The sequence below is a fragment of the Taudactylus pleione genome, unplaced genomic scaffold (assembly GCF_031769625.1).
Source record: "Taudactylus pleione unplaced genomic scaffold, aTauple2 ptg000454l, whole genome shotgun sequence".
NCBI lineage: Eukaryota > Metazoa > Chordata > Amphibia > Anura > Myobatrachidae > Taudactylus > Taudactylus pleione.
Window position 1 is genome coordinate 1,654,822 of NW_028284856.1, and position 26,447 is coordinate 1,681,268.

A 26,447-nucleotide genomic window follows, 5' to 3' on the forward strand; every position below is an offset into this window, starting at 1 on the left:
GGCTGCATCTAAAAAAACGGATTTCTCCGTAGAGAATTACGAAGGAGGGTGGGGGGGGCATGGTGTTCAAGGGGCTACACCTCAAAAGCTATAGGAGTTACCGAGTTGAAATTTGGTAGGGGTGGGTAGAACTGTCGCACGGTGCTGCATACCAAATTTCAGGGCAAAAACATAAAAAATGAAGACATGGGAGTAATCTAAAGCTCCAACTGTCAATTTTTTCTGACATTCTCAATTAGGAACCCTTTTCTGCTCTAGTCTATGGGGGATATCTGGGAAGGCACAACTCAGGGTAGGGGTGGAATTTAGATTTGGGGTTTCTATTAGGTAGCTATAGTGCCAGGGTATGTGCTTTTGTGGCTCAGGTAAATTAGAAAGTTACTGTTTTTAATCTATAACCTCTAGAATGCGCCATTGTAGAGAGAGGACTTTTCAACTTGTTGCGCAGCCGCAGTAGGAGCCTCCAGCAGGTGTAATAACTGGCTTCACTTGGGTGCACAAAGATGGCTGTTTGCGAGCTTTAGCGGTGGTGGGCTCGGGGTAAAGAAGCTGGCGTTAGCTGCAGCAGGAGCCGGCGGAAAGGCGCGCGGGGGGGTAGCAGGAACCAGCTGCGGCTAGAACCTGGGGACAGTAGCAGGCTTTAGGACCCGGGGGAGGTAGCAGCACACAGAATGCTTGGATCTGGTAGATCCATGATACCTGCGTCTGTGTTTAATGTAAAAAGAAAAAAAATGGTGTGGTCCTGCCCCCCTAGAAAATAATCAGCACCGGGTGTGGAGCCCCAGTAGTGGTTGTGCTAAATACAGGGGACAAACGACGTAGGGGTCCGCCGTATTAAGTACAACCAGCACCAGGCTTTTCGGAACCTGTCCTGGTTGCCAAAATACGGGGGACAAATGACGTAGGGGTCTCCCGTATTTAGCGCAACCAGCACAGGGCTATGAGCCGGTCCTGGTTCTGGAAATACATGGGGAAAAAATGCGTAGGGTCCACCTGTATTTACCAGAACCAGCACCGGACTCCTTGTAGCGGGGGGGTGATGCCATAGCCAGGGGAGCCCTTTCACCGGGCCCCCCAGCCGCAGCATCACCCCTGACCACTAGTCAGCCGGGGATCCCCCAATAAAGGGCACCCCATGCTGATAGCCCGGGGCTATCCCCTGGGCGGTGGGTGTCGGGTTGATTATTTAAAGTTTGGTGCATATGGAATATATAAATATTATCTTTTGCTGTGGAACTACAGTTCCCAGCAAGCCTCTCCCGCATGCTGATACTTGGAGAACCACAAGTATCAGCATGTGGGGCATTACGGGCAAAAGCAATATTAAAAAAAAAAACCAACACCGTAGAAAAGTAAAATTTTATTAAAACATACATGCACACACACATGTACTCACACATGCATACACTATCTCACATACGCACCTAGTATCACTGAAGCCATTCTCTTTTCCAGTAGATAATCCAATGGGGAGTACCTGTAATAGAAACTCACCTCCTCCTATGCGTATTTCAGCTCCTGTTCACACGATCCAGGTTCTTGGTAAAAAAAAAAAAAAAAAAACCGAGATACCCGGACCCTGGCACATTAGTAGTGTTCTCTATGAACACTACTGCCCGAATGACAGCTCCGCCCGGGATTTCAGTACAGAAATCCCGATGCGGGTCGCTCATTGGCTGAGAGAGGCGAGCCTTCCGCCTCTCAGCCAATGAGCTGTTCTCACCTTTGACTTCAATGGTGAGAACCGAGCGTGCCCTTCTCAAAAATGGCCGGCGCGAACCAATCACGGGTCGCAATGTCATCGCCCTGCCCCCTCGGCTGGCATAAATATAGCCAGCGCGAGGCCCCGTCCATTCAGTCGATAGCCGGGGAGCTGGAGAGACCAGCTGAAGAAAGGAGAAACCACGGAAGCCCTGGATGGGCGGCGGCCGCGCAAAAGAGCTTAAAGGCTACTTCACAGGTGAAGGTGCAGCATAATAGAATACTTTAAAAAACGGTGTCTGTTTGTTTTAATTTAATACTTCTTTCTACTTCAGGGTCCATAGGGTATCCACAGGATACCTTGGGGTATAGGTGTGACGTCAGTCATCGGGCACCATAGAGTTAAGCTTTCAGCCTCCCAGGATGCACTAGGGTCCCCCTCCTATACCCCGCCTCCGAGCCAAGGCATCTCAGTTTAGTTTGGTGCCCGGCCGGAGTCGGAGGCACCTGTTAGAGGGGGGCCATGAAGAGCCTCTGAAGTTTTCGTTTTGCAGCTGTGGCTGCACATCTGGAAGTACAGCATGGACAGTCAGTTTTGACGTCCATGCTGTCTTCCCTACACCCCCGCCGGTACCAGAATGCCGGTACCGATCCAGGGATGCTGGTAAGCATCTGGGGTCACAGCTAGCAGTGACCCCAGATGTTTAGGACCATGGCCGGATTCAAGGGGGGCAGCAAGGTAAGCAGCGGGGTCCCGCGGTGGGTCCCCGCTGATACATGGTCCAGAAGTCCCCAGGCAGGGGGCTCCCTGGGGAATGGCTGCAGCGTGGAGCCAGGTACTAACCTGCGTTTCCACTACCCCCTGCAGGACCGCAGCAGAGCGGTAGCGCTGCGGTGTCCCAGGGGTTAAATGCATGCCAGGGGAGCGCGCCTTCCCTGTCTCACTGCCGGGGCCTCCACCGCTGCACACAGCCCTCTCTGCAACACGCTGACTGGCCCTGTGGCAGCGCTCCTCCCCCAGGCCAGCCTCCTCTCTGCTCCTCGGCGGCCATCTTCAAGAACGCATGGTGAACGCTGCTGGAAGTCTGGACGGAGGCATCGTGGTCTGGGTCCCCCCGCATACCTCTCCTCCGCTGTGGTCAGGTCTGTGTATGCAGCGCTGTGTCCTACCAGACTCTGTGTCTGTGTAGTTGATTTATCAGCGCTGTTAGTGCAGGAATTGAGTTTCTTTGCATTGTATGTGACTGTGCTAGCGCTGCTGCCTGTACTTTCCATTTCTGACTGTCAGCCTTATTACTGTCCCTGTTCTTTCTGCTAAAGCCCTTGCGGCGCGGTGCTGCAGGGTGGTCTCTCGCCTTTTTAAAAAAAATTGGTGAGAGGGGTCACATACTTTCTACCATCATGTCTGAAAGTGACTTTCCTCTCCGGCTGCAGTGTACTACGTGTAAAGTACCTTTAGCGGAGGTGGAGGATAGCGCGGAGGGCCTCTGCCGGCAGTGTTTGTCGTTGGCGCGGACTATTACGGTTATAGCACCGCTACAGGAGCCGCCCTGGGCTTGTTTTGCTTAGGCGCTTACAACCTTAGTGGGCCAGTTAGCTCCGCAGCCAGCGTTTAGGCAGATGGATTAGTCCCAGCAGTCAGTGGTGTCGTCACCCATGCAGGGTTTCCCAAGACAATTGGTGGTACCCCGCAGTCTCCCTATTTCCCCTCTCCCGGTTTCTCAGGAGCCGGCGTGGGTTAACTCCCTGACGAGTTCTGTACAGCACTTGTCGGATGTGTTGCAAGGAGAGTCTGTGATGTGGCCACATAAACGGCCGGTGGCGTCTCTGTCGGCTCCTTATGAGGATGACGAAGGGACGTCTGATGATGGGGAGATTCTGGATCCTTACAATCAGGAACCTCTCCGTACTAAGGAAGCGGACGCTAGGTCCAAGGTGTATATTCCTGGACTTATTCGGGCAGTCCGCACAGCCTTGGTGATTGAGGACGAAGTTCCCCCAGCGGCTAAATCCAAGTATGCCTTTTTTAAGGATGTGAAGGGTGACGCCACAGTCTTTCCTCTTTCGGGTCAGTTGGTGGACCATTTAGAGGAGGCGTGGAAACAGCCTGGCAAGTGATACCAGCCGCAGAGGCGTCTGGCGGTGGCTTATACGTTCGTGGATAATTATTTTGCTAAGTGGGAATCCCCTCCACAGGTGGATTCTCATGTGACACGTCTTGTCCGTAGTGCCACATTACCAATGCCATCCATGTCCTCCCTTAAGGATGCTACGGACCGCAAGGTGGAGATCTGCCTGAAGTCCGCTTATTCACTTGCGGGGGGGGCAGCGCGGCCGGCTATGGCCATTTGCTAGGTTGCCAGAGCTATGGAGCGCTGGGCGGATAACGTTGGAGGCGTCCTTCGATTCCGGCTGAGCAGGCGGAGTTGATTGGTAATCTCCGTGATTCGGCCACTTATATCAACGAGGCGGCCTTAGACATTAGTACCCTGGTGTCTCGAATTTCTTCGGCAGCGGTGGCTGCTCGTCGCACCTTGTGGTTGCGATGCTGGAAGGCGGACGCTGATTCCAAAATGGGTTTGGAGGCGTTGCCCTGGGCCCAAACCACAGTCTTTTCCCCGACAGGCTGGCCCCAAGAAATCGGCTAAGTCCCGGAAGCAGGCCTGGAGTACCAGATGTCCGGCACCTAAGCCAGATGACAAGCCTGTTGCCTGACGGTCCGGGCCTCCCTTTGGGGGATCCCAAGGTGGGAGGCCGCCTGCTGCAGTTCGCCCGGTGTTGGTCGGTCACCACGACAGACACTTGGGTTCTCGAGGTGGTCTCCCACGGGTATGCTCTCTCCTTCCGGCACAGACCCCCGGCTCGATTTTTCACCACGGGTCTACCATCAGACCGGAACAAGGCCACGGAGCTGCGGAAGGTCTTGCACACTATGCTCCAGGCTGGAGTTATAGTGCCTGTTCCATTCTCCCAGAGGGGCCAGGGTTTCTATTCAAATCTTTTTTTGGTGCAGAAACGCAATGGGTCGTATCGTCCGATTCTCAACCTCTAAGCTCTCAACAAGTCTTTGCGGGTGCTGAAGTTTCGGATGGAGACCCTACGGTCCATCATTCTGGCGCTGGAACCTGGGGACTACATGGTGTCATTGGACATACAGGACGCTTACCTGCATGTCCCTATTCTTTTGCGCCATCAACAGTTCCTCAGGTTTGCAATCCGCAGCGACCACATTTTCAGTTTCGGGCGTTACCTTTTGGCCTTGCGACAGCACCGCGTGTGTTCACCAAGGTGATGGCGGTTATGGCGGCTTCTCTGCGGCTGCAGGGAGTCCGCATGTTGCCGTACTTGGACGACCTTCTCTTAGTGTCAGTATCGCCGGAGCTCCTTCTGCGTCACCTGGACCTGACCATTGCCCTATTGCACAGGCATGGCTTGTTGTTAAACTGGCAGAAGTCCACTCTAATCCCGTCTCAGCGGATTCTGTACCTCGGAGCCTTATTGGACTCGGGACAGCAAAGGATCTTAGTTACGGGGGAAAAGATCTCTGCCTTACAGTCGAGGGTGCGCAGTTGTCTGCACAGCCGCCGGGTGTCTCTACACTCTACAATGAGGTTACTGGGCTCCATGGTGTCAGTGTTAGACATGGTGGAATATGCCCAGTTTCACTCCAGACCTCTGCAGCACCTAATCCTATCCAAATGGAACGGACTGCCTCAGTCTTTAAAATCCCAGACGATAGTGCTCACCCCGGAGGTTCGCCTGTCCCTTGCCTGGTGGTTGCAGATGACCCATCTCCGCAAGGGACGTCCGTTCTGGGTACCAAATTGGGTCCTGTTGACAACGGACGCCAGTCTTCGGGGCTGGGGAGCAGTTTCGGGTCCACACTTGTTCCAGGGCAGGTGGACTCCGACAGAAGCAGAGCTTCCAATAAATATCTTGGAACTCCGAGCGGTCTTCAATGCTCTCCAGCAGGCACATCGGGTTCTCCAGGGTCGCCCAGTGCAGGTCTAGTCGGACAACGCTACCACCGTGGCCTAAATAAACCGGCAAGGAGGAACCCGAAGTCGAGCGGCTCTCGTAGAGGTGTCTCGGATCCTGGTATGGGCGGAGCGTAGTCTTCCGGCCATATCAGCTGTCTTCATCCCGGGAGTGCTAAATTGGGAGGCGGACTTTCTCAGTCGCCAGGTCGTTCATCCGGGGGAATGGTCCCTGCACCCGGACGTTTTTCAAATGCTGGTGGACAAGTGGGGTCTTCCAGAGATCGACCTCATGGCGTCCTGGCACAACAACAAGTTGCCGGTGTACGGGTCTCGCACAAGAGACGAAAAGGAGTCTCTGGTGGATGCTCTGTCCGTCCGGTGGACGTTCCGGTTCGCTTACCTGTTTCCTCCGGTTTCCCTTCTTCCACGGGTAATCCGGAAATTCAAACAGGAAGGAGGGGACGCTCCTGTTGATAGCTCCCGCGTGGCCCAGACGGCACTGGTTCTCAGACCTTCAGGGTCTGTCCGTGGACATTCCTCTGCGGTTGCCGCTACGACCGGACCTTCTGTCGCAGGGTCCTTGTCTTCACCCGGACCTGACTCTGCTGTCTTTGACGGCGTGGTTGTTGAGACAGCCATGTTAAGGTCCAGGGGGTTTTCCAGCTCTGTAGTGCGTACCATGTTAAGAGCTCGGAAGCCGTCTTCCACAGGGATATATACGATCACGTATGGCATACGTTCTTCCAGTGGTGTCGACCGAGAGGTTATGCACCGCGGGAGTTTCGTCTGTCTCCGATACTCTCCTTCCTACAAGCGGGACTAGACCATGGGCTTCGCCTTGCTTCTTTGAAGGTACAGGTTTCGGCCCTGTCATTCTGGTTTCACCGTAGGATTGCTACAATCCCTGATGTGCGCACCTTTATGCAGGGCGTTCTGCGAATTCAGCCGCCTTTTGTTCCACCTGTTGCGCCTTGGGACTTGACTGTGGTCCTGAGGGCTCTCCAGGGACCGCCGTTTGAACCACTGGGCTCAGTGGATCTTAAATGGCTAACAGCTAAGACTGTTTTCCTTCTGGCCATAGCTTCGGACAGACGTGTTTCTGATTTAGGGGCTCTTTCTTGTAGACCCCCTTTCTTGATTTTTCATGGGAACAGGGCAGTGTTATGCACTCGTCCTGAATTTCTTCCCAAAGTTGTTTCCCAGTTTCATGTTAACGAGGAAATCGTTGTTCCGGCCTTTAACTCACCTGGCCTTTCAGTGGGTGAGGCCACTTTGGATGTTGTGCGGGCCTTGAGGACTTATGTTGACCGCACTTCTCTATGGCTTCCGAAAAAAAGGGTTGGCCTGCTTCAAAGCAAACTTTGGCAGCCTGGATCCGTATGGCTATTTCTGAAGCTTATCTTCATGAAGGCCTGCCTGTTCCTCCTCCTGTGAAGGCTCATTCCACTAGGTCTGTGGGTCCTTCGTGGGCAGCTCGACGTGGTGCCTCTGCAGTCCAGATCTGCAAGGCTGCTATGTGGTCCTCTGTCCATACCTTTGTGAGGTATTACAGGTTTGACACCTTCGCCTCTCAGGATGCTTCCTTCGGGCGGCGGATTCTCCTTTCTGCACAGGAGCGTCCCCATCCTTAAAGGATACTGCTTTGGGACATCCCCAAGGTATCCTGTGGATACCCTATGGACCCTGAAGTAGAAAATATGAGATATGGTAAGAACTTACCTTTGTTATCTCTATTTCTACGAAGTCCATAGGGTTCCACAGGACTCCCGCCCTGTCGCACCTGTGCTGCAGATAGGCTTTTCTCTGGTCACCGGTTTTTCCGTCTCCCTCTGGTGAGAATGTGATTCTTGTGTGTGTCCAGATCTTTTTTTCTCTCTCTTCCTTCTCCTCCGGCCTATGGCTTGGTACAAAACTGAGATGCCTTGGCTCGGGGGCGGGGTATAGGAGGGGGACCCTAGTGCATCCTGGGAGGCTGAAAGCTTAACTCTATGGTGCCCGATGACTGACGTCACACCTATACCCCAAGGTATCCTGTGGAACCCTATGGACTTTGTAGAAATAGAGATAACAAGGGTAAGTTCTTACCATATCTCATATTTTTGCAGGGGTACTATAGGTGCCAGCAGGCCCTTAATGCCCCACCTGCTGGTATTTGTGGTTTTCCAAGTACCAGTATGCGGGGATGCCTGCTGGGACCTGTAGTACTACTGCAAAAGACAATATTTATATTTTCATATGGACCACACTTTATGTAATCAACCCGGCACCCACCGCCCTTTATTGGGGGGGGTCCCCAACTCCCCAGGGATCCTCGGCCTGGGCTGACTAGCGGTCAGGGGTGATGCTGCGGCTGGGGGGCCCGGTGAAAGGGCTCCCCTGGCTGTGGCATCACATCCCCTTTCCGCTAGATGGAGTCCAGTGCTGGTTCTGGTAAATACAGGGGGACCCTACTCATTTTTCCCCCCTGTATTTCCAGAACCAGGACCGGCTCAGAGCCCTGTGCTGGTTGAACTAAATACGGGGGACCCCTACGTCATTTGTCCCCCTTATTTTGGCAACTAGGACTGGTTCTAGAAAGTATGGTGCTGGTTGTACTTAATACGGGGGATCCTCACGTCGTTTGTCCCTTGTATTTAGCACAACCAGTACTGGGAGTCCAAAGCCCAGTGCTGGTTGTCCTCTAGGGGGTGGGGCTATGCCTTTATTTTTTTACACATTCAATTTTTAACAGATGTGTAGATGGATCTCACTGCTGCATTCATGCATCTGTGACGTAATGATTTGATTTTCTCAGGTGCATATGCACCACCAGTGAGCCCTCTGCCGCCCACTGATGCCCCCTTTGCACTGCTGCCACTGCTCTGCACCACTGCTGCTACCCCACACGGCCTACAGCCATCTCGCACTCTCCACCTCCCAAACCAACCTCCTGTTTGCTGTCCCCTCTTCCACCTGCGTTAGTTTACCATTTTGTTGCCCTTCTCCCCTGCAGGTGGCCCGGTTGCTCATCAAAACCCTGATAGTGAATACATTTTAAAAATGCTATGAAATTCCATAGACAAAAAAACCTTACGGTTTCATAAGTCCCATTAATGCTGCTTAGACATGATCTGAAATTTCACAAACCCAACTTGAAAAAGCAATGAAATTATGATAAGGCTGACTCCTTAATGGATGTGTTCCTTGCGCAATACAGATATGGTATGCCATCACACCCTGTGGTTAACTGCAGATTCAGCACTCTCACAGAATGAGATTGCTGTAACTCACAAAATGGTGAAGCTGCTAATTCACAGAATTGTGTGCTCATTGGAATACACACATGCAGTCTCTGCAACTGAGGTCAAAGCAGAAAATAGAGCTGTGCAGATGGGATAAAAGGGTGGATGGGGAAGAGACACAGCAGTGTGGATAGGTGGGACACAGGTGTGTACAGGAGGGAAGGTTAAGCAATACAGAGGGGGGGGTAGCCAAAGTAATGCAGATGGGTGGAAAACAGTGCTGCGGATGGGGGGAAACAGAGTGGCACGGTTTGGGGGGACAGCGATGTGGCTGGGGGGAAAAGAGTGGCATGAACATGGGAAGACAGCAGTGCATATGGGTAAAGACAGATTGGTGCGGATAAGGGAATACAGACTAGCACAAATAGGGGAACACACAGTAGGAATTGGGGAAGTCAGATTAGTGTGGATGGGCAGGAAGACAGAGTAGTGCGGGTTGGGGAAGGAGACAGAGTGGTGCAGATGGAGGAAGAAAGAGTGCCACAGAGGAAAGGAAGACAGCGGCGTGACTTAGGGAAAGGCAGTGGTGCAGAAGGAAACAGAGTGGCACGGATGCAGATGTAGAAAGACAGATTGGTGCAGATGAGAGAACACAGACTACCATAGTTCGGAGACCACACAGCAGTAGGGATTGGGGAAGACAGATTGGTGTGCATGGGGAGGAAAACAGAGTGGTGCGGGTGGTGGGGGGACCACAGATGAGAGAAAGAGAGCAACGTGTCTGGAGAAGGCACGGATGCAGGGCGGTGCGGCTGGGGAAAAACTTTGGTGCAGATGAGGGAACACAGACTATAACAGTTGGGAGACCACACAGCAGTAGGGATTGGGGAATATATAGTAGCATGGAGGCATATAGGGGAAGAAAGTGTACATGCATAGACAGAGTATGATATTTTTAAAAATGGAGCTGAACATGTATTCTAAATGAGATAAATGTATTATTATTATTATCCTTTATTTATATGGCGCCACAAGTGTTCCACAGCGCCTTACATAGTACATAGAACTAATAGGTGAACAGGAAACAAGTAACTTACAGTACAGTGCAGAGCAAGGACACGATTTATATACATTGCTGCAATAGCGATTGAAGAACTCACAATAAGCAGCCGGGAGTTGGCAGTCACGTGTTAGGTGCCCTTATGGGTAGTAAAGAGAAGCACATGAGGTAAGAGGTCCCTGCTCGTGAGAGCTTACATTCTAAAGGTGTGCAGTGAGAAGGATGTTGGAAGCCAGTGAGATTGTTTTGGTGATCAAATGGGAAGATTGTGGGCACTGAGTGGGATGTGGGAGCCACATAACTGCTCAAACCTCAGTTGCATAGACTGCATGTGTGTATTCCAATGAGCACACAATTCTGTGAATTAGTAGCTCCACCATTTTGTGAGTGACAGCAATCTCATTCTGTGAGAGTGCTGAATCTGATGTTATGCTCCTCCAGGTCCCTCTGCGGTCACTGCCAATCCGCAGGAACCCCCTTGGTTGTGCTTTGCGCAAGCACTTATGGCCATTGCGGGACGTTTAGCTGTCCCTCCTATGTTTTCCCTGCTAGGGTTCACACAGCAGCAGCTTATGCCCTCTCAGAGCCTGCTTCAGCAAACCACCTATACAGGTATTCTCCCCTCCATGGGTTAATACGATTCCCACTGCGCTACAAAGTGTGGCTGAGGTGCGGCAGGGGGAGGCATCCCCATAGTAGACCGGCTAAAAGATTTTTGCCGTCGTCTCAATCTACTCTGTATGATGACAATGCTGTATCACCTGATGATGGGGTGCTCCCGGCTGAATCTGAGTCTGAATCCTCTGAGACCAAATCAAAAATATATATTCCAGGTATAATACAAGCTGTCCGGGCAGCCTTGGTCATAGAGGAGGACGAACCTCCAGCACCTAAGTCCAAGCATGCATATTTCAAGGACATAAAGGTAACCACGGCTATATTTCCTTTGTCTGATCAACTGGTTGAACACCTGGAGGTGGCTTGGAAAACACCTGGAAAGCGTTACCAGCCGAAAAAGCGTCAGGGCTATGCTTACCCTTTTGCCAAGGACTATTTTAATAAATGGGAAACTACACTGGCGGTGGATTCCCATGTAACGCGCTTGGTTAAAAGCGCGACACTTCCTATGCCTTCCATGTCATCCCTTAAGGATACTACAGATAGGAAGGTGGCGGTTTGCCTGAAATCCATCTATTACCTTTCAGGTGCAGTGGGCAGACCAGCCATAGCTATCTGCTGGGTGGCTCGGGCTATGGAATGTTGGGCAAACACCTTGGAAGGGCCCTTGTCTACGGAGGCGACCAGGGAGCAGTTGAATCTGGTGGGCTACCTATATTAACAAGGCTGCCTTAGGTGGCAGCTTGTTGAATGCTAGGATTTCCACTGCGGCCATTGCGGCTCGCCGCTCTTTGTGGCTTCGTTCTTGGAGGGTAGATGCGGACTCAAAAAAGGGCCTTGAGTGTTTACCTTATAACGATAAAGTCCTATTTGGAGCTGATTTTGACAAAATCGTGGATACATTGGCAGCAGCTAAGTCGGCTTGTCTGCCTTCTGCTCCTGCTCCCGCAGGGTCTCAGACTTTGTCCTTTCGGACCTATCGGGCCCCAGGTAAGGTTAGAACTCAGTCGTTTCCTAGACAGTCAACCACCAAAACAGACCCATCCTCAATCTCAAGTCCCTGAACATTCAGTCAGGTGCATAAATATTGGGACATTGACAGAATTTTCATATTTTGGCTTCTATTCACCACCACAATGGCTTTGAAATGAAACAAACAAGATGTGCTTTAACTGCAGACTTTCAGTTTTAATTTGAGGGTAATTACATCCAAATCAGGTGAACGGTGTAGGAATTACAACGGTTTCTATATGTGCCTCCCACTTTTTAAGGGGCCAAAAGTAATGGGACTATCAACTCAAAAGCTATTTCGTGGACAGGTGTGGGCTATTCCCTCGTTATTTCATTATCAATTAAGCAGGTAAAAGGTCTGGAGTTGATTCTAGGTGTGACATTTGCATTTGGAATCAGTTGCTGTCGACTCTCAATATGAGATCCAAAGAGCTGTCACTATCAGTGAAGCAAGCCATCATTAGGCTGAAAAATCAAAACAAACCCATCAGAGAGAAAGCAAAAACATTAGGTGTGGCCAAATCAACTGTTTGGAACATTCTTAAAAAGAAAGAACGCACTGGAGAACTCAGCAACACCAAAAGACCCGGAAGACCACGGAAAACAGCTGTTGTGGATGACAGAAAAATTATTTCCCTGGTGAAGAAAAACCCCTTCACAACAGTTGGCCAAATCAAGAACACTCTCCAGGAGGTAGGTGTATATGTGTTAAAGTCAACAATCAAGAGAAGACTTCACAAGAGTGAATATAGAGGGTTCTCACCACAAGATGTAAACCATTGGTGAGCCACAAAAACAGGAAGACCAGATTAGAGTTTGCCAATCAACATCTAAAAAAGCCATTACAGTTCTGGAACAACATCCTATGGACAGATGAGACAAAGATCAACTTGTACCAGAGTGATGGGAAGAGAAGAGTATGGAGAAGGAAAGGAACTGCTCATGATCCAAAACATACCACCTCATCAGTGAAGCATGGTGGTGTTAGTGTCATGGCATGGGCATGTATGGCTGCCAATGGAACTGGTTCCCTTGTATTTATTGATCATGTGACTACTGACAAAAGCAGCAGAATGAATTCTGAAGTGTTTCAGGCAATATTATATGCTCATATTCAGTCAAATGCTTCAGAACTCATTGGACGGCGCTTCACAGTGCAGATGGACAATGACCCGAAGCATACTGCAAAAGCAACCAAAGAGGTTTTTAAGGCTAAAAAGTGGAATGTTATGCAATGGCCAAGTCAATCCCCTGACCTGAATCCGATTGAGCATGCATTTCACTTGATGAAGACAAAACTGAAGGGAAAATACCCCAAGAACAAGCAGGAACTGAAGACATTTGCAGTAGAGGCCTGGCAGAGCATCACCAGGGATGAAACCCAGCGTCTGGTGATGTCTATGCGTTCCAGACTTCAGGCTGTAATTGCCTGCAAAGGATTTGCAACAAAGTATTAAAAAGTGAAAGATAGATTTAGGATTGTTTAGTTTGTCCCATTACTTTTGGCCCCTTAAAAAGTGGGAGGCACATATAGAAACTGTTGTAATTCCTACACCGTTCACCTGATTTGGATGTAATTACCCTCAAATTAAATCTGAAAGTCTGCAGTTAAAGCACATCTTGTTTGTTTCATTTCAAAGCCATTGTGGTGGTGAATAGAGGCCAAAATATGAAAATTCTGTCAATGTCCCAATATTTATGCACCTGACTGTATTCCTCAGGGTGCCTCGATTCAGGATGGAAACCCTACGCTTGATCATACTGGCTATGGAACCTGGGGATTTTATGGTGTTGCTGGATATTCAGGATGCCTACCTACATATCCCGATTGCTTCGGCTCACCAGCGTTTTCTCAGGTTTGCTGTGTCACAACAACATTTCCAGTTTCGGGCTCTGCCGTTTGGCCTCTGTACTGCATCTCGGGTGTTTACAATAATTTTGGCGGTTATGGCAGCCCATCTGTGGCTGCAGGGGGTCCGTCTGTTACCATACATGGACTACCTTTTGCTGTTAGCGGGGTCTCCAGAAGCACTTCACCACCACCTGCAGCTGACGATATCTGTGCTGTAGATGCACGGGTGGTTGATCAATTGGAAGAAGTCCTCCCTGATCCTGTCTCAAAAGATGCTCCATTTGGGGGCTCTGTTGGATTCCCAACAGCAAAGGATTTTTGTGACAGCAGACAAGATCTCCACTTTGCAGATGCGGGTGCGTAGATGCCTCCACAGTTGCCGAGTGTCGATACACTAAGCATTGCAGTTACTGGAATCCATGGTGGCGACGTTCAACGTGGTGGAATATGCCCAGTTTCATTCCCGGCCTCTGCAGAAATTAATCCTCTCCAGATGAGACTGATTACCCCATCGGATCAGGTCAGAAATGATGATGCTCTCTCCGGAGGTGCGTCTGTCTCTGACTTGGTGGCTCCAGTTGGTCCACCTCACCAGGGGATGGTTTCTTCTGACGACAGATGCCAGTCTCCGTGGTTGGGGCGCAGTGACCGGTCCACACTCTTTTTAGGGATGATGAACAGCAGAGGAGTCTGCTCTGCCAATCAACATATTGTGTTGCGTACGTAAACCATCAAGAAGGGACTCAAGTCTGGCGGCTATGTCAGGTGTCACGCATCCTGACATGGGCGGATGGCCATCTGCCAGCCATATCGGCGGTGTTCATTCAAGGAGTTCTAAATTGGGAAGCGGACTTCCCGGGGAATGGTCTCTTCACCAAGAAGTGTTTCAGCTCCTAGTGGACAGGTGGGGTCTTCCGGACGTGGACCTCATGGCCTCTCCACAGAATCACAAACTGCCTCTGTATGGGTCCAGGACAAAGGACGCCAAGGCTCTCTTGGTAGACTCTCTTATCAGTCAAGTGGACCTTCCAGTTTGCGTATCTCTTCCCTCCAATCTCCCTTCTTCCTAGAGTACTTAAGAAGTTCAAACAAGAAGGAGGCACTGTCCCCCTGGTGGCTCCATTGTGGTCCAGACGTCACTGGTACTCAGATCTTCAGAATCTCTCCATCGACACTTCGTTGCTGTTGTCTCAAGGTCCTTGCCTTTACCCGGATCTGGGTCATCTGTCTTTGACGGCGTGGCTGTTGAGACTGCCTTCCTAAGGTCCAGGGGTTTTTCCGGCTCTGTGGTTAACACTATGCTCAGAGCAAGAAAACGTATCTCTGCCAGGATTTACCACAGGGTGTGGCATAACTATTTTGAATGTTGTCGTCCCAGAGGTTACGACACCCAGGTGTTTCGGATATCCGCCTGCAGGAAAGCTCACCGTGGCGCCTCGGCTGTCTGCTTTGTAAGACGGGCACGTGGTCTTCTGTCCAGACTTTTTTTTTTTTAGGTATTGTGCTTTTGATACCTTTGCCTCTCAGGATGCTTCCTTCGGGTGGCTGTTTCTCCTCTCTGCGCAGGAGCGTCCTCACCCTTGAAGGTACTGCTTTGGGACGTGGAACATATGGACCCTGAAGTAGAAAATGAGAGATATGGTAAGAACTTACCTTTTGTTATCGCTTTCTACGAAGTCCATAGGGTCCACAGGGCACCCACTTTGACACTCCTGTGCTTGGGCTTCGCTCTGGTCACAGGTTTTTCGTCTCCTTCTGTGTGAGCATGTGATTCTTGTGTGTTCCAGACTTTCCTCTCTCTCTTTCATCCTCCTCCGGCCTTTGGCTTGCTACGAAACTGAGGTGCCTCTGGCCCGGGGGCGGGGTATAGAATGCATCCTGGGAGAAAGATTTACTGCGAAGGTGCCCGGATGACTCTGCATCACCTATACCCCAAGGTCTCGCTGGGGACCCTATGGACTTCATAGAAAGCGAGATAACCAAGGTAAGTTCTTACCATATCTCTCATTTTTCCATAGCCGAAACCCTGTGCACAGCTACATAGCGCACATTTTTGCATGGCTTTGCCAGTTCTGTAATACAGAATTATGTTTGCCATCTTTCAATGGAGGCAGAGTAGATGTAAGCTGGAGGACTACTCACAGAAGTTGGACTTACTGGTGGATACCTTGGCACACAGGGTTTCAAACTCTGTCCTCAGGACCCTAAACATTGCATGTTTTCCCGGTATCTTCACAGAATCGCAAGTAATATAATTAGCTCCACCTGTGGATCTTTTAAAATGTGTCTGTGAGTAATGACTACACCCATGCACCTGCTGGTTGACTTGGAAAACGTGAACTGTGTGGGGTCCTGAGGACCGAGTTTGAGAACCCCTGCCTTACTAGAATCCTTTACCAGTGGTAGTGCTGTTTTAAGAGTATGAGCAGTGTTTGACTATATTCTTTTATTCAATGTTAGATGGCGTAATATATTATGGTAGTTTTACCCATATTTCATAGACTGATACTGTTCTCTTTGTATTCTAGCACATATGTTATGAGATTGTTTTTCAGCAAACTACATATTCAAGTAATTATTGTAAAGGGGCCTATCCATTACATGACTTTGTGAACAATCCAACCAAAACCAGGAGGTCTTGGTTGCATTGTTCACAAAGTCTTGTAATGGATAGCTGGCAAGGACCAGCAATGCATGTGCACGCTGGGTCCTTGCCGACCCCGACTATCTACTGAACATGCCCGTCAAGTTCGGCATGTTCAGAGATGGGAGGTCAGACTCCTGCACTGAATGACGTTCAGTGAACGCCGTTCAGTGCGGGCACCGCACCTCGGTGATCTGAAGTTCTGAATGCTAGACGTTCAGTCTTTCAGGTCGCCTAGTGGATAGGCCCCTTAAGATTGTTGTCATAAGTTGGGTTTAAGTATAATGACATTTTAAATATTATTTATATATATATATTATATAATATAATTTTTTTTTATTTTTTTTTCAGTCCAAATTGAACCCTTCTGTCCCCTGCATAAACCTATATTCAGGGAGGTATTCAAATAGGCTTGAAAAGTCAGTTTCTGCGGTGACGTCATTTCGCCAGGCGAAAACTTTTCCCGCATTCAATTCCAAAGACTTTTTTGCTGGTGCAGAAAGTCAATGCATTGGAATAGGCAAAAAGATTTGCCTATGAAACCTGTCGGGGATAAAAGTGCAGAATTTGGGTTTTGGGGTGCAAACTTGCGGGAACCACCCAGCACCCTTGGGGACAGTCCTCCAAAGGTTATCTGTGTCAAAAAAAAGTACTTTAATTTTGGGGGCGAAAAAAACTAAAGTTGGGGACAAACTTAAAAACTATCGAAATAGACTCCAGGGGGTTCCCTAAGTATGCCCCAGGTGTTTTTAGGATTGCAGGTGTTTGCGGCAGGTGGATTTTTAAAACTTCACTTTAGCAACTTCAAAATATGCTAGCACACATTTTCATGTACCCCAAATTTGCTGGGACTACTTATTTCCTTCCAAAAAAACTGCTAAATGCTGTTCTTCACCACTTCTGCAAAGACGCTAATTAGCAGGTATTGAGAGAATTTAAGTCCCCCAAATACCTTCAGCACGCCTATTCGTGGGTATCTATAGTGATCCCCAATGTCGGTGCATCTTTTGGGGGATATCAGGTGGATTTCCCCAAATCTGACAGGACTTTCCGCTGGTTTAGAATTCGCCTGGTTCCGTTTTTGCTGTTTTGGAAATGAATACGAGGATAAGCGGGGGCGAGCGCGATACTCTTCCGCATGCAAAACCAGTGATGACGGTGGAAACTCCGGCATTTAGCACCTCATTGAATGCCCCCCATAGTGTTTAAGTGAAAGAAGAAGTAAAAGAATAAATAAAAAATATGACGGTTGCTCAAAACCCTCAAAATTATATCAATGAATCAATATTTGTAATTCTTATCTAACCCTTCATCTTTTTCTAATACAGAGAACACTGATGTATATAAATGTAAGATACACCAGGAGTATTCCACATGTGACTTTCCAGCTGTTGTGGGACTAAATTTCCCAGCATGCCCTGTAACAGTTTTGCCATTAGGACATACTAAACCTGTGACAGGACATGCTGGGATTTGTAGTTCTGCAACCGCTGGAGACCTGCAGGGCTTTGTGCTGGTCCTTGGTCGGGGGTGAACAAAATTATATTCAAGAGCCAGTCTGTTAATGCTCTTTTAAGGAGCCTGGGAAGATGCAATTATATTGCTTTCAATAGATTCTCATCTCACATCATTAAACACAAGCGTTTTTATTGTTGTTAGTGTATTTTGTTAAGGTGGTTTGGCTACTTGGCAATATGGATTTTTCCAGTCTTTTTTCTTGACTTGTTTGTAAAGGACCTTATATTAGAACAAACAATTTGAATGTTACGGCAGCCCTGTTAGGGTCAGAATATGTGTGTGTGTATGTGTGTATGTATGTATGTATGTATATATATATATATATATATATATATATATATATATATATATATGTATATATATATATATATATATATATATATATATATATATGTATATATATATATATATATATATAAATAATATGTATTTTTTTTTTTTCTGTTTTCATTATTTAATCTTCCTGGTTTATTTTATTCTAGGTGGTACACTATATTGAATAAATGGTTACACTTGTCAAACCATGGCTGGTCAGGTATTTACAGTAAGTACAAAGTTTTTATTTGGCCTGTTTAGAAAAGGGAACTACATTTCTGGAGTTAGAATTTTTAATCTCTATTAAGGTTTTGTATACTCATCAGAAGACTAAGAAATCCAAAGTTTGGCAAGATGGAATTTTGAAGCTATTGCCAGAAGGAAACCAGGTGAGTAGTTTTGTTCACTGTGTACTTTCTTCCTCTTGTATATTGTGTTTATATTACAGTGGAATAATTGTAGTAAATTAACTATTGTATTTAAATGATGATTGTCTTACATATTTTTATCTCCTCTGCATATATTTAAATTAAAAATGTTTACTTTTTCTTAAATACAGTTAAAGGGATATTATAATTTTCATTAATTAAAAAAACACTAAGTGGCAGAGGTTTAGTTTTGGATATTTTTGCTAGAGAAGCGGCTGAGTAAGGATTTAAACACCCACCAACCACTCCTCTTGCCAGGTACCGCACAATACAGAAGGGAGAGAGGCTGGTATTAACAAACCACTTTTTGAGTCCACAGAGGTAAAGTATCGCACAAACTCAATACTGCATTGCTGAATGCTGTGTCAGTCCAAGACTGAAGTACCCCCCTAAACACCCAGCCTCTATAGCACAAAGTGTGGTATAAAGTTCTGGTATGCTGGACAGGGAGGGGAGTACATAATTTGTCATCCTATTTCTGACAGGCTTTCACAGCATCACCTCATACTTTACTCCCACACCTTCCAACCGCAGTACATCTCTGCTCTTCTCAACTCATTCACCTTCTTAGCCAATAATCTTCTGGAACCTCAGAAGAGCAGCTGAAGTAGTGGAAGTTATGTCTCCTCACAAGACTTGTTAGATTCGGCTGATAACTGCATACTTTTGTTCCCAATTCTGGGTCTTTGGTTTCATATAATGTATTAGGAACTTAAGAATAGCTTTCTTATATAGCCAAGGAAATGGTATAAAGTCGCAGATTAAGCATAACAGTGCATGGTGTGGGTCACGCATATCGGATCTGTATTTTACCTTTTTACCCTAAGTTGTGTACTTTTTTCTCCGTTTTGCTAATTGGTTCCTCAATTGTGCTACTTTTTGCTCAGATTTTCATCCTTGTTCACTTGTAGTGTACTAGGTCAGTGGTTCCCATACTGTGCCTTGGGACACTTGCAGGGGTGCCTCAGGTTGGTCGTCCAGCACCAAATCTAATTATTTATGGTCAATGTAATGTAAATATGTGGACAAACAGAAGCACAAACCAGTACCCCACCACATAACTGAGCCTGAGAATGACAGGTAGCACAATTTACTTCACTTTACTACTTTACTTCACTTTACTACTTTGGTTAAATTTTTTTTCTGATTTCTCAATAACAAACTTTTGGCTTAGTTGTGCCGTGAAAACAATGCTGATACTCTTGGGTGCCGTGATTCAAAAAAGTTTGGGAACCTCTGTACTAGGTACTTGAGATTAGTGTTTTGGCACAAGAAAGTATTTGGTGCACTAAATGGGGATATTTGGCGCAATGTGAAGATAAATGTATGTGTACACATCTGTACACTGCATCCGGAAAGTATTCACAACGCTTCACTTTTTCCACACTTTAGGTTACAGTCTTATTTCAAAATGGAATAAATTATACCCCATAATGACAACGTGTAAAACTTTTTTTTTGAGATTTTTGCTAATTTAATAAAAAAAAGAAAAAACTAAAATCACATGTACATAAGTATTCACAACCTTTGCTCAATACTTTGTTGATGCACCTTTGGCAGCAATTACAGCCTCAAGTCTTTTTGAATATGATGCCACAAACTTGGCACACCTATCTTTGGGCAGTTTCGCCCATTCCTCTTTGCAGCACCTCTCAAGCTCCATCAGGTTGGATGGGAAGCTTCGGTGCACAGCCATTGTCAGTTCTCTCCAGAGATGTCCAATTGGATTCAAGTCTGGGCTCTGTCTGGGCCACTCAAGGCTGTGTGCTTAGAGTCGTTGTCCTGCTGAAACATGAACCGTCGCCCCAGTCTGAGGTCAAGAGCGCTCTGGAGCAGGTTTTCATCCAGGATGTCTCTGTACGTTGCTGCATTCATTTTTCTCTCTATCCTGACTAGTCTCCCAGTTCCTGCCGCTGAAAAACATCCCCACAGCATGATGCTGCCATCACTGTAGGGATGGTAGTTCAATCTTTGTCTCTCATGGTCTGAGAGTCCTTAAGGGGCATTTTGGCAAACTCCAGGCGGGCTGCCATGTGCTTTTTACTAAGGAGTGGCTTCTATCTGGCCACTCTACCATACAGGCGCCTGATTGGTGGATTGCTGCAGAGATGGTTGTCCTTTTGGAAGGTTCTCTTCTCTCCACAGAGGAATGCTGTAGCTCTGACAGACTGACTATCAGGTTCTTGGTCACCTCCCTGACTAGGGCCCTTCTCCCCCGATCGCTCAGTTTAGGCCGCCGGCCAGCCAACTCTAGGAAGAGTCCTGGTGGTTCTGAACGTCTTCCATTTATGGATGATGGAGGCCACTGTGCTCATTGGGACCTTCAAAACAGCAGATATTTTTCTGTACCCTTCCCCAGATTTGTGCCTCTAGACATTCCTGTCTCGGAGGACTACAGACAATTCCTTGGACTTAATGCTTGGTTTGTGCTCTGACATGCACTGTCAAGTGTGGGACCTTATATAGATTGGACATGATTTTGAAAGGCATACACCTATCAACTGAATTTATCACAGGTGGACTCCAATTAAGCTGTAGGAACATCTCAAGGATGATCAGTGGAAACAGGATGCACCTGAGCTCAATTTTGAGCTTCATGGCAAAGGCCGTAAATACTTATGTACATGTGATTTCTTAGTGTTTTATTTTATTTTGATTTTTTTATTAAATTTTCAAAAATCTCAAACATTTTACACGTCATTATGGGGTATTGTGTGTAGAATTTTGAGGACAAAAATTAATTTATTCCAATTTGGAATAAGGCTGTAGCATAACAAAATGTGGAAAAATTGAAGCGTTGTGAATACTTTCTGGATGCACTGTATATGGTCTCCAGAGATGTGCCAGTCAATTCTCTGGTTGGTGGCCGAGGAGTGACAACCTCCAGATGGAGCCCCTTTCACTATTTGGAAATGAACATTGGAGATAATGGGCGTCTACTTTTGGGGTTGGGAAATTCAGTGTTCTTCTCAGAATGTTTTTCCAGCCGGGTGGCATCCAAAAGTAGCCCGGTGGGGACTACACAGGGAAAAGGGGTATCTCCCTTACCAATCCAGCCCGACAGGTTGCTCCCCCACTGGCTGTCAGTCAAAAGTGCCTATTATGCAGTGCCCCCTGTAGTTTTCCCCTTTATGCATTGCACCCTGTAGTTTAACTTTGCCCTTATGCATTGCCCCCTGGCTGAAGTAGTGCCCACAGACTGGTGCCTTATGCAGTGCCGCCAGGTTTAATAGTGTCCCTTATGCAGTGCCCCCAGGCTGGCCCCTTATGCAGTGCCCCCAGACTTAAATAGTGCCCCCAGACTGGTCCTGGCCCAAGCCCCAGCACAGCACTTACCTTTACTTGCTGGCCATGGCCGCTGCCTCGCACTGACTGGATCTAACTAGATCCAGCAGGCGCGCGGGGCAGGCTCCTCACGTTGCGGGTCATGACGTCACCCACACAGTGCATCACTGGGAACGCTGGCCTCTGAAGTGATCGGAGGCTTCTTTAGCCTCTGGTCACTTCAGAGGCCAGTGTTCCACAGCAGGAGTCGGCGGGGAAAAGTGTCGGGTGGCAGGCTGTTTCTGTTGGCTGGTGAGAACACTGGGAATTGTCACCTTTTAAGTGCCGTTTTCAGGGTCTTCGGATTCCAAAGAGCAGAACTCAAAATAAATTTGCAAAAACTGAGAGCAGCAGGGAACACCTGTTCTTGCAAAGATGAACTATAGAGACCCAGTTAGACAATGCCATGGCGGTGGCATGAATCATTATTGTGGCTTCAGGAGAACACTGACCATGAGACACGCCAGCAGTATCATGCAATGAGCGGAACATACTTCTCCAGCTATTACGGCGATGTCCATCCCAGTGGGTGGAGAACTGGAAAAGTACGTTTTATCAGCAGGATGGCCCTTAACAGGGGATGCACTTGGAAGTCTTCCAACAGATTGTGGACAGGTGGAGTCGCCAAAAACAACGAGTGTTTTAATACCTTTGGACTTTTGTCTGATTTACTGGTTGCCTATGATAGCAATCTGCAAGTGCTGAAAAGGTTACTAAAGCCGTGATCTTTCAGGAAAGCATGATTGAAACCGTGCCCAAGGCCAAGAAGCCAATTTTTATTTTACCAAGAATGTTCACAGGGTGTGAATGGAAATGGTTTGCAACCTCCTCTTTTCCATTGTCCAATTTAATTCTCTTCTTGTATGACGGTCTGAATAGGGGCTTGAGACTCAATCTGGTACCGACAGCCTTGTAATACCCACCATTCAAATTTTTTGATTCAGTGGAGTAGCAATTTATTAACTGGATGACTTTCTTTCTATTGGACATCTCCACAGTCAGGAAAGTATTCGAGATAGGAGTTCTGCCTTGTTAGTTTCATTTTTCTTATCTTACACAAATACATGATTCTTCTCCAGACTAAGGGCCAAATGTAATAGGGTGAGCGTATTGAAATTGTGAGAATTTAGCAGTAAACTATCACATTGGTCGAGTCTTCTATTCAAAATGGTAAAACATCTGAATGAGAGGTTAAATCGTGAGAGTTATTTTAGTCAAAAAACATGCGAGTTTGCATGTTTTCGGACTCTTTTACATCGGCCCAGTTTAAAAAGTGTAAGAGTTTAATGCTAAACTCTCACAGTTTTAAACTCTCACCCCATTACATTTGGCCCTAAGCCTTTCTTTCAATGGAGACTTCTCTTCACATTACATCTTAATCAAGCTATTGTAAATTTATGGAAGAAGAGGGCTCTATTCACTTTCTGTATGTGGTCAGGGCTTCGTGAAACTTTGGGGGTGATTCAGCTTCAGACAGAATGCTTTGCAGTTCCGTCCTTGCTAATATGCAAATGCAGCAGGAGGTGTATGACACCCCCTGCTGCATTTGCGATACCAGCACTGAGATAGAGGTCACAGGCTGGGATCACCATCGCACACACAAATGGTAAAATTTTGCATTCTGCATACACTTTATCTGATCATATCTTGTGCACCTGAACTTGTTAAGTAGTATTCATCTGTTACAAATTCAAATGTGAGTTTGTGGAAAAGTTGATGGAAAGATTAATGGTGTACAACTGTGCAAGGACTACAACCTGGTTGCTATAGCAGCCTTATGTACCAGCTTGGCACAGCCTGTGGCTACAAAATCAACTGGGCAAATAGCTGGTGAGGTAACATTTACTATTAATGTAAATATACAATTTACAGATTAAAACACTTTTAGGTATCAGCTCACCACACCAAAACCTAAAGTACATCCCTATCCGAAAGGAGCTTCTAGTCCATGTTCTCCCAGAGCGCTGTTCCAACTGCTGAGCCACAATCTTTGCTCCTCTAGCAGCAAATTAGGGTCTGGTTCAGCAAGGATCGCTAATGCGATCGCAGCTGCAATTGAGCACGCAGGTCTACTGCAACTATATGCTAATGTTTGCAATCGCAAAGCTGTTGCACGGACAACATAAAGACGCCCACTTCCCTTATCTCACATCCGTAATACCTTGCAATCTAGCAAAAACATCGGTAACACTGAAGTACATTGGAGCCTCATGCACAATTACAGCAGGTCAGACCTTACTTATAAATTGCTAACCTTTCTGCACACAATGAATACTCAAGCTGCTTATGCCGTCGCAGTGGCTAATTTATGTACGCCCTTGTAACGGCGTTCAAATGGACTGGCATGCCTGCGTTTCTCTGACCACCCCCCAAACACTCTCTGCCTTTCACTCACTCGGCGATGGCTTTCCGTGCTTTGCGTGACCGCAGTTGACTGTTTGCGCACTGCGATGCAAGCGCAATACGCAATAAGCGGCCGACTCTGTACGCTTTAGCATTTGCTATCCTTGCTGAATTATGCCCTGAGCCCGCTGTCTACCCAATTATGGCAGGCTCCACAGAGCACAATTGACCAGCACATGACCAGTCCAACAGGAGCTTCACTCTATAATCACTATCACTAATTCCCAGTGTGGCTTCATTATGGTGGGTGCTAGATAGTGCTGACTCACAGGATTGGCACCTGTTTATAGAAGGGGCTGTCACTGGGCATCCCTCATGACTGATGAGCGGCAGTCTCCTTCAATGCTTGGCTTTGGGAAGTCTCAGAGTGGGTAACCACTTTACCAGACAAAAGCATATAATCATGCAAATATCTTCAGCTGTCCACAAATCTTACCGGTTACAGTCTTTTTAGACAGAGTCATGCTCTGGATAGACCAGCTCAATATGGCCATCTGTTATTGAAAGGTACCACTCAAAGTTCTGTGTCAGCGGGAAGGGAGACAAATCACAGGCCATAATGGCTGATGTATGGTATCTGTACTATTTTACTTGGAGATATAGGGCCTCATTTATCAATGAGTTTTATCATTCACAGCGAGTGATAAAACTTGTTGCGTATTATAAATATGTTGCTCCAGCCAATCAGCTCTAAACTGTCATTGGAGCACCATGATCATACACAACGGGGTATATTTTCTAAAGAAGATAATAACTAGAACCTGATTGGTTGCTATGAGCAACATCTCCACTTCTAAAAACTCAATTTAGTAAATATACCCCAATGAGTTTTATCACTCGTTGTGAATTATTAAACTCGTTGATAAATGAGGCCCATAGTTATGTATCATGATCAGGCTAGTTTTCTTTTTCTATTCTAGGCAGTTTTATACAGTGACAAAGGACAACGTCTGGAAAGTGTTTTCCTTAAAACTAGCCAGGTGAGTTACTATTTAATGGACATTTATATTGCACTCCTATTTAAACATACATTTAATTAAGCTTCTACTCACCAAAAGCCGAGTCCAGGAAACTGCAGGCTAAAGCAATTTTCCAGGACTCCTCTGTTTCTATAAAACTGGCCTTGTCTTACCTGACTATGTGGCTGATTCTTAGTCAGATACAGACACGACTATGTAGGCATCCGTAGGCGTTGAACTAACGCTTAGTGCGTCTTTAAACCATCGAAACTTGCACCAACCCTATATCAGGTGCAGTTTCCCTGTCTGAGTATGGCCCCCTATGTGACCTGTTCACCTGCTTTTCGCAACACTGATCTGACACTCATAATATGCAACATCTCCATGCCTCTCTTTACCCACCCGCTGTTATCTCACAGTCACCGTCCAGGAACACCCCTTACAATTCTGCTACCATTGTGCTTCCAAATCTGTACTAATACGCTGTACTTACAGAATCCGTATGTGCTATGCTGCCCAGCCGAAAACATTAGCTCACTGCGTCCAACTCAGATTCAGACCCATTGTTTGTCAGGTGGAGGTGTGACCCTACAGATCAGTAGGAAGAGAGCTTTCAGCTTCCTATTGGTCTTTGCAGCCACACCCACACAGTCTGTAAAGCGGTAGTATAGCAAAGCTAGTTTTATAGGAAAACTTGTCAGCATGCAGGTCTTGGGATCAGGGGTGTTTCCGTGTCGCAACAATGCAGACGTGCTAGTGGCCGGTTGATGATTCTATGGGAAGAAATGTTAGCAATGTTATGCCTAGTGCATGTGGTAGTGTGTCTTGCGAAGCGGTGGTATTTGACTAGTTCACTGGAAGAAATTGTACAATTGTCCTCGTAGGACGGGCCTTTTTCTTTATAGGTGGCTCCGTCAGTTATTTAGAGTCTGCTGCCACTTTTGGGCAAGGAGTGGGTGGCACCAGCCTCTGTTTCTCAAAACGGAGGTGTCGCCAGCGGTGGGAAGGAGCCAGGATCTCTGTTGGCTGACTGAGATTTCCTGGCCACTTTTCCTGAACTGTGATGGCCTGCCTACATGACCCCATGGTCACTCAGCCGGAAGAGGATAACGCAGATGATCTGATGTGTCCACGGACGCAGCTCGGAGCATTAATGCATAGAGGAGGCGTGACTCCTCCTGCAGAATTAACAAGAGCAAGGACGGTATTGCAAAGCTGCTTGTGTGCGGCTTTGAAATTCCGTCCTGTGCAGAATCAGGCCCTTAGAGGCATTTGCTTTGCTCCTGTATAATTGGAGAAGGGTCCTGAGTGCTGAAGTCTGCGGATAAGGGTCTCTTCATCAATTAATTTTTACAAAAGCAGGTGAAAATGAACAATTTCACCTGCAATTGTAGTAATTATGTTTCCAGGCCA

General features: G+C 47.3%; 1 protein-coding gene across 5 annotated transcripts in view; it reads left to right on the forward strand.

The window, feature by feature from the left end:
- Nucleotides 1-26,447, forward strand: part of LOC148504797 (uncharacterized) — a 47,838-nt gene that overhangs the window by 3,149 nt on the left and 18,242 nt on the right. For 3 of the 5 annotated variants that reach the window (XM_088448324.1, XM_088448323.1, XM_088448325.1), the window contains exons 2-4: nt 18,088-18,149; nt 18,229-18,309; nt 24,996-25,055. In XM_088448324.1, the coding sequence (XP_088304450.1) occupies nt 18,129-18,149; nt 18,229-18,309; nt 24,996-25,055 (162 nt within the window). In that variant the 5' untranslated portion in view covers nt 18,088-18,128. The remainder of the gene's footprint in view (nt 1-18,087; nt 18,150-18,228; nt 18,310-24,995; nt 25,056-26,447) is intronic. The other 2 variants (XM_088448326.1, XM_088448327.1) reach the window with 1 other exon arrangement.